The sequence below is a fragment of the Phyllostomus hastatus genome, unplaced genomic scaffold (assembly GCF_019186645.2).
Source record: "Phyllostomus hastatus isolate PE091 unplaced genomic scaffold, TTU_PhHast_1.1 phas_contig_86, whole genome shotgun sequence".
Taxonomy (NCBI): Eukaryota; Metazoa; Chordata; class Mammalia; order Chiroptera; family Phyllostomidae; genus Phyllostomus; species Phyllostomus hastatus.
Window position 1 is genome coordinate 90,381,204 of NW_025333977.1, and position 14,135 is coordinate 90,395,338.

The window sequence follows — 14,135 nt, forward strand, 5'->3', positions numbered from 1 at the left end:
TTCTTGTCTACAAAGTTTCTTTTGAGAAATCAACTGACAGTCTGATGGGAACTCCTTTGTAGGTAACTCTCTCCTTTTCTCTTGCTGCTTTTAAGAGTATCTCTGTATCTTTAATATTTGGCATTTTAATTACAATGTGTCTTGTGGTCTTCTTGGGTCCATCTTGTTTGGGACTCTCTGCTTCCTGGACTTGTATGTCTAATCCTTCACCAAATTTGGGAAGTTTTCTTTCATTTTTTTTTCAAATAAGTTTTCAATTTCTTACTCTTTCTCTTCTCTTTCTGTCACCCCTATGATTCAAATGTTGGTACATTTGAAGATGTCCCAGAGGCTTCTTAGCCCATCATTGTTTGTTTTTGGATTCTTTTTTCTTCTTGCTGTTCTAATGGAATGTTTTTTTCTTCCTTATGTTCCAGATCATTGATTTGAGTCTCAGCTTCATCCACTCTACTGTTAGTTCCCTGTAGTTTTTTCTTTATTTCACTTAGTGTAACTTTCATTTCTGCCTGAGTCTTTTTTATGCTGTTGAAGTACCCAGTGAGTTCCTTGAGCATCCTGATCACCAGTGTTTTGAACTCTGTATGTGATAGATTGCTTATCTTCATTTTGTTTAGTTCTTTTTCTGGAGATTTGTTCTCTTCTTTCATTTGGGCCATGTTTCTTTGTCACTTCATTTTGGCAGCCGTCCTGTGTTTGTTTCTGTGTATTAGGTAGAGCTGCTTTGTAGTAGTCTTAGTAGTGTGGCATATTGTAAAAACACACCAGTAAGTTGGATGGGGCAGAGCCTTAGGTAATCACCAGGGTGGGCAACCTGAGTCCCTACTCTGTGGCTTTGTGTGTGGTAGGGCTCAGAGAGGGGACAGTGCCACTGCAGAGTTTTGTCTGGGAGGAAGTTGTCTCCTGGCACTTGTACAGTGCCAGGCACTTCAATTTTTCCCTATATGCCACTGTTGCCCTTGTGCTGAATCCCAGAGGGAGTGAGCCTGTATAAGTCCTGAGACCTTTGGGGGCCCTTTAAGAGGAGATTCCTGAGAATCCTGCAGTTTCTTCCACCACCCCAATCCCCACTGGTTTTTATAGCCAGAAGTTATGGGGACTGATCTTCCTGGCTCTGGATCCCTGTGCTGTGTGGTCTGGTGTGAGACTGGGACCCCTCACTCCCAAGGTAGCTCTCTTGGTTTTTATCCACCACCTGTGGGTGTGGTTCTGCCCCTCCACGCATCTCCGCCCTGCCTACCCATCTGGGTGAATGTGGCTTCTTTAATTCTTTGGTTGTTAGACTTCTATAAAGCTCTATTTCCTGATAATTCTGGGTGATACTTGTTTTGTACTCTGATTGTAATTTCTGCTGTGGTTGTGCAAGGAGGCGAGCCGTGTTTACCTTTGCCTCCATCTTGACTGGAACTGGCCTTCTAATGTATACTCTCGGCCTTCTGGGTCTCCTTCCCACCCCTAGCTTATCCCTTTTTTTCTGGACACCCTGTTTTAAAATGTCCTCACCACCTCGGTGGAGCAACCATTGCAATGTCACCCTTCCTTTTCTGAATTTATCATGCATTTCCAGGTCCCCACTATTTGCCAGGCCTGAGGCTGGAGCTGCAGGTTTCAGAGGCACAGTGATGGTTGCCACAGGCAGGACTAAGTAGGGAGGGAAAGGCCTGGGGTGGGGGCTGAGGGTGGCCCTGGGAGTGCCTGACACTCCCTCTGACCTACTCACACCTCTCCAGGAAGATGTGGTTCTTGAACTGCAGATTGTGTATTTACTCTTAAAATGAGGTTCCATAGTTTTGCTTGTGCATTGATGAGTGTTTCTTAGAATTGAGCTGAGTCGTTTAATTAATCCATCTGTTCTGGGGCTGGTGCACAGCTGTGTGAAGCTGATGGCTATAGAAGGTGGTGAGATATGTGAACAGGTGGGAGATGAAAGGACTTCCCTCAGATGGCTGTCATACCTGGCATAACAGTGTCTCATGCAGTGGAGTCAGCAGAGACCAGTCCACTCAGATCTTGGGAGAGGGCCCTGAAGCAAGGAGTAGGGCCTCGCATGGGTGGCGTGGTTGGCTGCCTTTGCTGGCTGTTGGGCACACTTGGCCGAGTGTGGCGAGGTCGTGGGGAATGTGTGAGAGTACGTAAGGTCTCTGAGGGGCTGGTGTACGGCACAGGGAAGCCAAGCCTCATGAAGATGGGGGAGCAGAGGAAGAGCCTGGGTGGTGGCACACATATTACTTGGAAGTTTCCTTAGAACCTAATTGCTCCAGTGTCCACATAGTTCTGATTCGGTAGGTCTGGGGTGGGGCTAAGAGTGTGTATTTCTAACAGACTCTGGGGTGATGCTGAGGCTGCTGGTCCAGGGGCCACACTCTGAGGTCCACTGGCCCAACAGGAAGGTGACCACAACTTGCTGAGATCATGCCTGAGCACTTTGCAAACAGTGAGTGGCACCTGACAGACATTTTCTATTAGAAGAATTGTGAGAGGGTGATTATTACAGACTCCAGCACTTCACTGAAGTTTTCCCCATTTTCCTTTTGGCTTTTGTCAGTACCTGGTCATATTTCTTAATTCTTTCAATGTCATAGAACTTTCCTCCTGTCCTGTTCGGATGGTCCATAGCAGGGGGCATGTGGTGCACATTAGAGCTTGAAAAACAAAAACTTGCGTGGGCCCCAGGCAGAGATGCTGAAGTAGTGATCCAGGGATGGCCAGGAGGTCAGTACTTTTTGAACTTTCCCAGGTGATTCTAATGAGCACCAGAGCTGGGAACCACTGATCTATGCTGGGCTTATTTTTCTTCTTAGAATGGGCTGTCTACCCCCTAAGCTCCTGGGGCACTTCCTTTGTCTGGATCTCTGTTGCCCCTGACATGTGGTGATACACCTTCCCCTTGTGCTGGACCCTTTCTCTCGATCAGTCCATGTCCTGTTGGTTACTCTCCTTCCTCCAGTTCTCTGAGAACCCTCTGCAGTGAGGGCCTCACTTGCTGTTGAGAATTCCAACATGCCTGGCTTACCCTTAGGCCACCAGCAGATTTCACTCTGTCAATACCTTTGTGAAAATCACAGGTAACAAATAGTTCTTGACATTTGTGTCTTTCAGTGACACAGAGAGTAGAAAATTGTGCAAGAAGATGAAAGTTGACCTGAGCCCAAAGGACAAAAAGGTCGAATTATTCCATTACCAGTAAGTACACGTGGTCATTTCCAATTTCCAAGTAAGCGTTAAAAGCTTGTACTGGTATTCTCACCGAACAGCGATTTTTAGTTAGATCAATTTTATTTCTGAGTGATTTTTTTTCTGTGTTTGCAATGATTTCTTTTAAAAAGCATCTTGACTATGTTCAATAGCTGAGTCTTATTAAGATGCTGCAGGAAACCAAAGGTATGTCTCTTCACAACCATTCCTCAAGTTAACAGCCTTTTCTCCTTGTTTGACAGGGACGGTGCATTTCATACTGAGTATAACCGAGCTGTGACATTTAAGGTAAATTTACCTCCCTCACTCTTGGCAGAGCGGGAGTCTGAATGGATGCCAGAAGTCTGGCAGCTTCTCTCCAAGAGAAGGAAGGGCGGAGTGCACAAATAGCTCTTCCGAAGGACCTGAGGGATTCTTATCTCTAGTGCATACGTCAGCAGAATATCTGGGAAAGTTTGTAACTGTTAACACAATAGGGATGACCAGACTCATAGTTCGTCTGTGACTCTGTTAGCAGTTAGGCATGTGACATCACAACTGTCCCTTCCAGAGGCCTGAGTCTGCCTTTGCTGTGGCTTCAAGCCCTCCCTCATCTCTGCTGCAGTGCCCACTGTGGCTGTCCACAGGCTGGAGGGGGCTCGCTGTGCCCAGGTTAGCACCCTGTGTAGAACACCAGCCAGTTGGCACCTGCAGGCTAATGCAGCTTGTTCCAGATGAGATGCTGATGTCACCAAAATTTTCTCTGCTTCAAATCCAATTTAGAAGTCAATGGAAAAACATCAGTGAACATGAGTGTGGACATCCTGTGACCCACAGGTGCTGTTGCAATATCACAAAGTCACTGCCCCACCCTGAGCTCTTCTCCTGCCCTTGGATTCTGCTCCTTCACATACGCATTTCCTCCCAACCAGCCTTTTTCTGCCTCTGGTCCAGGCAGCATTCCCTGCCCTGGCCGGCACCGTATATTTCTTCTGCTGATCTCACAAATCCGCTGATCTCACTCGTTCCGACTTTCCTGCTTCTCAGACTGGGTTCGACCCTGTACTCCTCTCTCTGTCTCTCCCATCTGGGTCTTCTTCCATTCCTTCTATCTGTCTTATCAGTTCCCGCCGCTGTCATTGCCCCTGTCCCCACCACTTCCCCTGGTCATCTCTCGTTTATCCTCTAACACTGCTTCATATTTCACTTGCTGCAGCTTCACCTGATAGAGATGCAGCCTGATTACACATCACCTTGACATCCACATAGGCACTTAGAGACAATTCTGTCAACTAAAATTGCTTAACCCCTCTCATTCTGTGTTGAGATGTCAACTGAATAAGAGAACATGTGCTCCCCAGGAACAAGATTTAGCTGGGTGGGGTGGGCGAGGTGCCTCTGTAGTGATGGAAAGATGAGGGTTGTGGGGTGTGGCTTTTGTTTTATTTTTGGAAGTCGCATTCAATGTATATTTAGCCAGCCCTCCAAGAGCCTGTGCTCTGATTTTGGACCGGGGATAGTAGCTGCTTAGAACCCTAGTTGCAGGAGAGGAGTGAGGAGACCTGGTGGTTGGAACTTGCCTGGGTGGGGTGACTGAGTCCTGGCCTTTGTCCACTTCCTTACAAAAACTAGGTGTGTACAGTTTCATTCTTCTGTGATTTTTACATCAATAAGCTGGAGATGTGGGCTGAGTGTTATACCAGGGCAAAGTCTTCATGAAGAGAGGGCATCCTTGTTCCCAGGGTCCCCGAAGCCTGCGGGACCATCAGGGATGGGGTAGAGTCCCCGGAGGTCTCCAGGGCAGAGGGAAGCGATGTCGTGTTCCCATGACTGCCTGACAGCTTCTGCTTTTCCACAGGAGCAGCTGACACTAAGGCTCCCCTTGGTCATGGATTAGTTTTCCTTTCACGGTTTCTTCTGGGGCCTCTAGCTCCAGAGAGATGGAGGTGGGGCGCAGCCTCAGGCTCACACTCTGGCCATTGTTGCTGTCATCCTGTATAGTTCAGCAGGGGCCTGGTCGCAGGGAGTATGCTAAGGCCCTTAAAGAGGCCAGAGGCCAGAGGCCAGATAAGTAAGGGTAAAGAGCCGGAAACTCAGAGGGAACACTTCTTGTGTAAGTGGCTTTCTGCTTGTCAGCAGTCTGTCCAGCAGAATCCTCTGTATAAGTGGTGAAGACCAAAGATACCTAGAAACCAAAGTCCAGGCAACTCTCTTGTGACCTTCTCCCAGGCTGTTCAGCTGTAAGTGTGGTTTCCCAGCCATGAAGTCATCAGCAAGGTGTGGCTGTTGGGCCATTTCCCTGGGGTCAGAGCACCCAGAATAGGACGACCAAGGGCGGACTTCCAGGTGCTGCTCCCTACAGACTTTCCTCCCAGGATCTTGTTAGTGAGAACTCTCTGGAGAGAACCTATGGGTGGGATTTTCCAACTTCAATTCAGGAAGAATAGTATCTACCTGAGAAGCAAAATACAGCTGATACGAATGTTTCATTTGATATATTCAAAAAGGCTATTTCCTCCCTGGCCAGGTGGCTCAGTTGGTTGAAGTGTCATCCCGTACCAAAAGTTTGTAGGTTCATTGCCTGGTCCACACGTGTCCAGAAAGCAACCCCTCTCTCTCTCTCTCTCTCTCTCTCTCTCTTTCTCTCTCTCTCTCCCTCTCCCTCCCCCTCTCTCCCTCTCTCCCTCTCTCCCTCTCTCCCTCTCTCCCCGCCTCCTCCTCCCTCCCTCCCTCCCCCTCTCTCTCGCTCTCTTTAAAATCAATAAACATATCCTCAGGTGAGGATTAAAACTAGTAGTAATAATAATAATAATTTAAGAAGAGGCTATTTCTTTCCTTTTTCCATCTACATCCATCTTTTCTCCTTGATGCTGGGGTAGGGGTAGGGGGGATGGGGGGCTGCGCTAATCCTTTGACAAGCTCGTGCTGATAAGAAACAGGAGCCCCCAGGCAGTAGTTCCTACCTAGTTTAGGTTTCTCATCCCACTGACAATCGCCCTAAAGCCACAGACCCTCTCCCTGGAAACAGTGCACATGTGTACATTGAAGTCAGTGTTTTCATGTGGGTCTGGGGTTTCACAGGCTCTTGAAGCCCACTGTGCACCCTCGACCTCGGTCGAGAGCCCCTGCACCAGGTTTTCTGTAACAGTGTGCAGACAGGCATCTATAAGCATGTTTCTCACGTGGTCTAAGGGCAGCTGCCCCTGCAGCTGTGGGTGAGTATGGGTCTTGGGAAGGCCCTGCCAATTTTATTTTGATTTGTTCTATCACAGTGAAGCATTGACAAGAGACTGAGAAAAGGCAGATCTGGCTTTGCCATGGTGGAGATGGCCCTTCTCTTGCCAGGAGGTGTTTCAGAGTCCCATTTGGATGGACAGAAAGCATTACCTGAATGAAATCCTATGAAGTCTTGGCTGTTCCCCATTCTCACGTAACAGCTCTTTCCAAATAGCAGTTTCCAGAAATAATAAGCCTCACTGGTTCTCTGTGTGTAACAGAGGATGGGCTGAGAGCATAGCCTCACTAAGATGGTCTTCCCTTTTCTCACCCCAGACGTCCGTCCCTCCCCCAACGTACTGATGGACACACCCAATTCATCATGTACTCTTTGGCACTTGATCCAAGTGGACAGAAATAACAGAATCTTGCCTCAAATTGGGGGATACTGAGGGTTCCATCTGTTGGCATGAAGGCCAGCGACTCCCCTCCAGGGTGGAGGAGGAGGCTTGGCTAGTCTCTGGTACCCATCCCTGCTTCTCACAGACTTTGAGCACCTTTTCCCAGAGTGGCTGAGAGGGAACAGGGTGCTGTGTCTGTCTGGTCCATCGAAGTGTGGCAGGAGGAGAGGGGAGTGGAGGGACATGCCCCGTTCTCTGCCCTGTGTGTGACTTTCCCAAGGGGAACAGAGATTTGAGTCCGTTGTCCACCTGACACAGGCTCGGCTCTCTCTCCCCTCCTACTTACTCCCTCCCTCTCCCCTCCCTCTGTCTCTAACATCTATAAACATATCCTTAACTAGCGTTAAGCCCTTTATCTTGAAGGTCTTTGTCCTATGTTCATCCTGGATCATCTAGAAAGGGGTTCAAGGAGAGAGTGCAGCAACCAGGTGGCCGGAGATGAGCTCCCTGCCCTGGGGCTTCCCATTCAAGCTCCACAGAGGATGGTCAGGATTAATGTGCTGTCAAACCAGTTCAGATCACGAAGTACTAAGCAGGCTACAAGTAGGTGTGATTACCTGCCTACATGGCTGACGGTTTTTGTGACTGCTTGAGAGCCCCTACTTTGGACAGAACTGGAATTGATCAGAGAGACTTCCTGGAGGAGATGAGATTTAGCAGAAGCACAAAGATGTCTCTGGTTTGAATAAGCCAACTAGTTGTCTCAAAGTTCCTTTTTTTGGTCCACAAAGAAGCATAGTAGGTGTTGGCCAGCTGATCAGAGTGAGGTATTATGTGGCTGAAAAATCCTGGTGGGGCCGGGGGGCTGGGGTGTAGTTTTGGGGCCCACAGCAGTGATGTCAGTGGGCGATGGAGCGGCACACTCCCAGGCATTTGCCCATACACCACATGTAGCTCCATTCCAGGCCCTTGGGTCTCCAGGCAGAGAAACAGGCTGGTTCCCGATTCCCCCACCTCCTGCTTTTCCTGACTAAATTGAGCTTTGCCTTCTCTGTTCTTCAGTCCATAGTGGCCTTTCTGAAGGATCCCAAAGGGCCCCCGCTGTGGGAGGAAGATCCTGGAGCCAAAGATGTTGTCCACATTGACAGTGAAAAGGTAATGTACTTCCCATCAATTCTCATGGATGCTGGAACTTCCCCTGAACCGGTTTCCCAAGGACAGGTGCCCAAGGAACTGAGAAGCAGGAGTGTTCCCTGGCCAGCTGTGCTGTCCTCCAAGGGAGCTGGGCCAGGGCCCTTGCATCTTGTCTGATGCTCCTTGCCGGCCTCATGACGGAACCGACAGATCACAGGCTGGCTGCCTGTGAGCTTCCTCCATTCTTTACTCTTATTTAATGTATTTTAACATTTTTAGCATTTCCTTATAGAAATATCTATTTAAATGTCCTCTCTTTGTTATGTAATCTGGTTGTTGCTGGATTTGGCCTTGTGTTTTGTTTTCTTGTTTTTTGTTTTTTTTAAAGAACAATCTGTGAGGTTTGGGTTCCATTTCCCAGAGGCTTGGGATTGGCCGGGATGGGAGGCTGGAGGGATGGAAGGGTGCTTCTGATTTGTTGTCTCCATACAGTCGTGAGCCTCCTCTGGAAGCCTGCCCCTCTGACCTTAATGTGCATCTGCCCCCCTGCGCTCCTGTATGTGCATCATGCTCTTGTCTGCTTGGCTGCGTCTGCACGTAGGGATGGCAGGAACTTCTTGTGATGTTTCAAAGGGTCTGTGGGTCAAGAAGTGCTTTTTTTGTAGATGGAAGGAGAATGTTCTTTCTTACATTGGTAACATAAAATACGCTTTTTATCTTCCTCTGCCTCTCCTCCTCTTTCATTTAAAAGTATTGACTCTTAATGCTTACTACCCCAAAGAAAGTGATGCCACTTGTACTTTGTGGAGGACAGGTCATGTGTAATCATCGTGGGCTAACCAGGTGGGTCTGGTGATGGCGTGAAGGGCTGGACATCAGTGCTTCTCTGGGGGAGAAAGTCCCAGTATCAGCAGCTAGCTGGTAAAGGTTTTTTTTTTTTTAATTATTTTTTAATTTAAGTATAGTTGGTATACAATCGCATGTTGGTTATGTTAGTTTCAGGTTAATATATAATGTTCAGCATTTTTATACCATGTGATCACCCTACTAAAACCTTTATAAAAGGCATGTTGGGGCAAGGAAAGAGCGTCAGGTGCCAGGAGGTGGTGGCACCGGTGCCTGCAGTTGTGTTAAAATATGCAGCTTAAAAGGACTGTTGCTCTGGGTAGGTGTTGTGTTAACATGTGGTTTTAGCCCCGATCAGTAATAGCCCGGTGCCTCCTTCCCCCAAGATGGGCATGTCCTCAACTCCTGAGCTGGCTCCTCTGTGACTGGAAACACACACACGCGCACACAGTGGAATACTGCTCAACCACGAGACAAGGCGAAATACTGCCGCTTTGGACAACATGCGTGGGTGGGTCGTGAGAATATCATGCTAAGCGAAATAAGTCAGATGGGAAAACAACTACATGATTTCATTCATGTGCTGTATAAAACAGAAAGCAGCAAACAAACAAGTGAAGGAAAAACCTCACCGGCACAGACAGCAGCGTGGTGGTTACCAGAGGGAAAGGGGAGTTGGGGGATGTGAAGAGGAAAGGGGCAAACACGTGGTGACGGAAGGAGACCGGACCTGGGGTGGTGAACACGCAGTGCGCTAGACAGATTATGTAGCACAGAATCGTGCCCCTGAAACTTACATGATCTTACTAACCAATGTCATCCCAATACATTTAATAAAATTTTAAAAAATGAGTGCCTTTACCCTCTAGTTATGTAAACATTTTCAGAATTTATTATAAAATATTTTGAATTTCCATAAAATCACCCTGGCTGGTGTGTCTCAGTGGATTGAGTGCCAGTCTGTGAACCAAAGGGTCACTGATTTAATTCTCAGTCAGAGCACGTGCCTGGGTTGCAGGCCAGGTTCCCCAGTGCAGGGCGCATGAGAGGCAACCACACATCGATGTTTCTCTACCTCTCTTTCTCTCTCCTTTCCCCTCTGTCTAAAAGTAAACAAATAGCATCTTTTAAAAAATAAAATAAATTCCTATAAAATATTTGTAATTTTCATATAGCTGGAAAATTGTAATACATATTTGTTATTGAAAATTTAGAAAATACAGCTTTAATGTAAAAGAAAGAAAAAAATCACCCCATCCTTCCCTTTGAGAAGTGCCACCACTGCTATTTTCTGTAGCTTTTTGGGCTTTCAACATAATGCAGTACATAAATATTAACAAAACTGTCATTAGATGTTATATGTTGTTTTGCCCCCCCCTTAATATAATGCGCACATCTTATTGTGACATTAAATATTCCTCGTCGTGGTTTATAACGATGCTGAAAACATTCCACTGTGCAGAATGTACTGTCATCTGTTTACCTAATGTCTTGTTGCTGCCACAAAGCTGCATTTTGAAATTTCCTCTTATTTTCCTTATTATTCAGAAGAGAAACATTTTAATTTTCTTCTGTGGAAACTGGTTAAAGGAGCTTATTTTAATCGAAATATGCTGTCATGGTGCTTCTTTGCGGTCCTTAACAGATTTGCTTTTCCCCAAACATCATCAGCTCTTTTTGGAAGAATGGTCTCCCACTCTGCTTTCCACAGAAGTCTCTCCATTAGCACTGTTATGATGTAAAAAGATCTTTGTCTTTTTACATTTATTGTATTTATTTAATCAATAATTATATATTGCCTAATAACGTGCCAGGCACTGTTCTAAAGGTTTTACAAATAAATGATTGGTTTAGCTTGGAACGTCCTGGGGGTAGGGGGGACATATCTCATCCTGTACCCTCAGTGGGCTCTGGGGGACATGGATGGTGGCGGCAGGGCCTCAGAAAGAGATTAGCAGGCGTGGGCCAACCCCGTGTTCCAGATCCCCATCTGCCCAAGCCAGGCCCACATGAAGACAGCTGCTCACCACCACACCACTGCACCGTAGAGCACATGAAGGGGGCAGCCTGGTGGCAGCCTCGTGCAGCATAAAACACTCTCTGCAGACTTTTAATTGTTCAGGTGGTGCTGAAAGTAAAGCTGGTAGCTGGTCCTGATTCCATCATCCCCACAGGTGACCTTGGGAAAGCCATTTGTCTGCTCAGGGCCTCAGCTTCCTCATCTGTAGTTTGTAATATGGTCTAGGATAGATCGTCCCTGGGGCTCTTTCAGCCTCCCGATGCACATGACTGTGCTGCAGCCCACAGACCCGCGCCAGACTGGGATTTCCGAATGCTCGCCTGCTTCCCCACACTGTGAGCCGGGGGGATGGGGCCTCTGTTACTGTGTTGTTTGTGACCTGTGGTGTTCTCTGTTTGTGCCTCAGGAATTCAGACGGCTCCTGAAGAAGGAAGAGAAACCGGTCCTGATGATGTTTTATGCCCCCTGTGAGTGACCTTTCTCCTTTGGGCCAGAGTTAGCTGTTCAAATTCTTGGTGGGGCAGCTGGGGATTTTGGGGGGGAGACTGGGAACAGCCCCCAGTTCACACACTTAGAGCGCCTAATCACGCTGCTCACCCCATCTTAACATCTGCGCCTCTTTTCCTTCATCCTGGCCTTTCATCTAGCTTTCCTCCCTTCCTGCTTCCACATCAGTTTTTCTCTCACTATAAGTGGCATCCTTCTGCCCTCTTTACCCCCAGGTCCACCCAGCATCAACACAGGTCTGCATTCAGGTACCCCACCTTCCCTCACCCCTCTGCCTCCTGGGGCTTGAATCCTCTTTCTTGCCAGCTCTGTGCTTGGTGGAGCCACCTCAGTCTCGGTGCGCTCTCCAAGGTGCTGCTGCTGCTGCTGCTCATTACCCAGAGCCTGGCTGGCCTTGGGGCAGCTGCTCCTCTAGCCCTGTGTCCTGCACGCCTCTGCGGTGCCACCTGGGAGGGGAGTGGGGATCAGGACCAGGAAGAAAGTGGCTAAGTATTTATGTTTAGTTTCTTATGAGACCAGAGGCCATGGGAATAACAAAGGATCATTGACATGACAACCAGAATACCTGGGTTCTCATTCTAGGTATGCCACCAGTGAGCTGGGTGACCTTGGTCAAGTCCTTCACCTCTCTGTTCTTTAGTTTCTGTTTATGTAAGAAAAAGGATTAGATCAGAGCAGTGGACTTCAAACTTTTTGACTGCATTTCACACATTAAAATTTTTTCATTGCAATCCAGTGCTATAAGTACATATAAATTAAACAAGTTGAAACAAAAGTTTTCACAAAACCATACTAACTACTTACTCTACCAGATATAGTGTACACTGATATTTTTTTTATTCTGTTTTATTTAAAAGAAGTCAGTAGTTTTTCCTACTACCTCATAACCCTCTAACAAAGGGTCAACAAACTCTGGCTCCTAGGCTGGATGCCTTTTTTTGTAAATTATTTTTTGTTGGAACACAGCCATGTCCATTCATTTACATGTTGTCTATGGCTGCTTTCAAGCTACAACAGCAGAGTTGGGTAGTTGACTGTAAGTCTTGCACAGCCTCAGATATCTCCTGTCTGGGCCACCCCTGTAGTCTAGTGGGTCCTGACCTGCAGATAAAAAACCCTGGGTCAGAACCTGTGTGAGGTCCTTAGCTAGACCTGTGACTCTGTGAACTGCACATGCCCTTTAGGAGGCCAAAGGCCTGAGGGCTGGAGAAAGAGGGGCTGTGGGTGGTGGGAGGTGGGTGTGTCTAGGTGCATTTGTGGCTCTGATGGGTATCCTGAGCTGTGGCACTGCAGTTCTTTTTATTCTTAAAAGCCTTCCTCTAGTCTCCTCTCCTGAGAAGTTCTTTGAACAAAGGCCCCTCCCATTCTCTCCCCGGGGATCATGACTTCCCATCAGATGCCCTTCTGTGGGGTCCTGGTGGTTGTGCCTGACGGGGGCCTGTGGCTTGTTCACCATGACAACAGCCTCTCTCAGCTCATGTTGACTGCTGGTTGGCCCCTGCCTGACCTCCCTCCAGATACTTGCCTGTGGAAGGAGGCCCCAGTGTCCCACCTCCTGTGAGATCTGGCTCTGCCTGGAGTGGTCTGTACTTTAACCCTGGGTCGTTTTCTTTGTTATGTTCACAACTGAAGGCTCTCACCATCTTTGGGTTCCTTCACCCTGAACACAATCAGAGGATCAGAGCACTAAAAGATATCCCAGTTAGAGAATTGCTGTGTGTCCCAGAGCTAAGCTGAATTTTGAGGCCATGAAGGCTTGAGTGCATGGGTGTAATAAAAGTACAACTTTGTTTCATTAAAAATAACTTGGACCTCTGTCCAAGATGGAGGAGTAGACAGGTGTTTTGCTTCCTTGCACAACCAAAAGAAGGACAACAACCAATTTAAAAATAAAAAACAACCCAAACTGCTAGAAAATCGAACTATATGTCAGTCCAACAAACAAAGAATTAAAGAAGGAACATTCATCCAGACCGGTACGAGGGGCGGAGACAGGCAGCTGGAGCAGAGAGGATGTGCGAAAAGGCAGTGGCTAGCAGACTGGGTGGTCCCACATTCACATGCGGATAAACCAGGAAGAACAACTGGGGAGCAGGACACACCACACAACCCAGAATTCCAGCGTGGGGAAATAAAGCCTCCTAACCTCTGGCTGTAAAAACCTGTGGGGATTGAGGCGGTGGGAGAAACTGCCAGTCTCACAGGACAGTCCACTGGAGGGAACAGTGGGGTCCTAGAACATACACAAACACACCAGAAGAGCCCAATTCGCTTGTGGGTAGCAGGGTAAGTGACTGAAAACTGGCTGAGAGAGAAGCAAGCAGCATTGTTCCCTCTCTGACCCCTCCCTCACATACAGCACAACAACACAGCAAAGTGGGTTGCCCTGCCCTAGTAAATAACTAAGGCTCCGCCCCACACAGCATAACAGGTGCACCGAAACAAAGAAATATGGCCCAAATGAAAGAACAGATCAAAACTTCAGAAAAAGAACTAAGCAACAAGGAGAGAGATAACACGTCAGAAGCAGAGTTCAAAGCACTGGTAATCAGGATGCTCACAGACATGATTGAGTATGGATGCAAAATAAAGGAAGAAGTGAAGGCTACATGAAGTGAAATAAAGGAAAATATATGGGGAACCAACAGTGAATGGAAGGAAACTAGGACTCAAAGATTTGGAACAGAAGAAAGAAATATACATTCAGCCAGAACAGAATGAAGAAACAGGAATTCAAAAAAGTGAGGTGAGGCTGAGGAATCTCTGGGACAACTTTAAATGTTCCAAAATCTGAATCGTAGGGGTGCTGGAAGAAGAGGAAGAGCAAGAACTTTAAAACT

General features: G+C 47.4%; 1 protein-coding gene across 1 annotated transcript in view; it reads left to right on the top strand.

Annotated features, from left to right (window-relative positions):
• PDIA5 (protein disulfide isomerase family A member 5) overlaps positions 1-14,135 on the top strand; it is an 88,719-nt gene that overhangs the window by 33,040 nt on the left and 41,544 nt on the right. The window contains exons 4-7 of the mRNA XM_045851351.1: positions 3,097-3,180; positions 3,435-3,480; positions 7,851-7,943; positions 11,195-11,255. Coding sequence (XP_045707307.1) covers positions 3,097-3,180; positions 3,435-3,480; positions 7,851-7,943; positions 11,195-11,255 — 284 coding nt within the window. The remainder of the gene's footprint in view (positions 1-3,096; positions 3,181-3,434; positions 3,481-7,850; positions 7,944-11,194; positions 11,256-14,135) is intronic.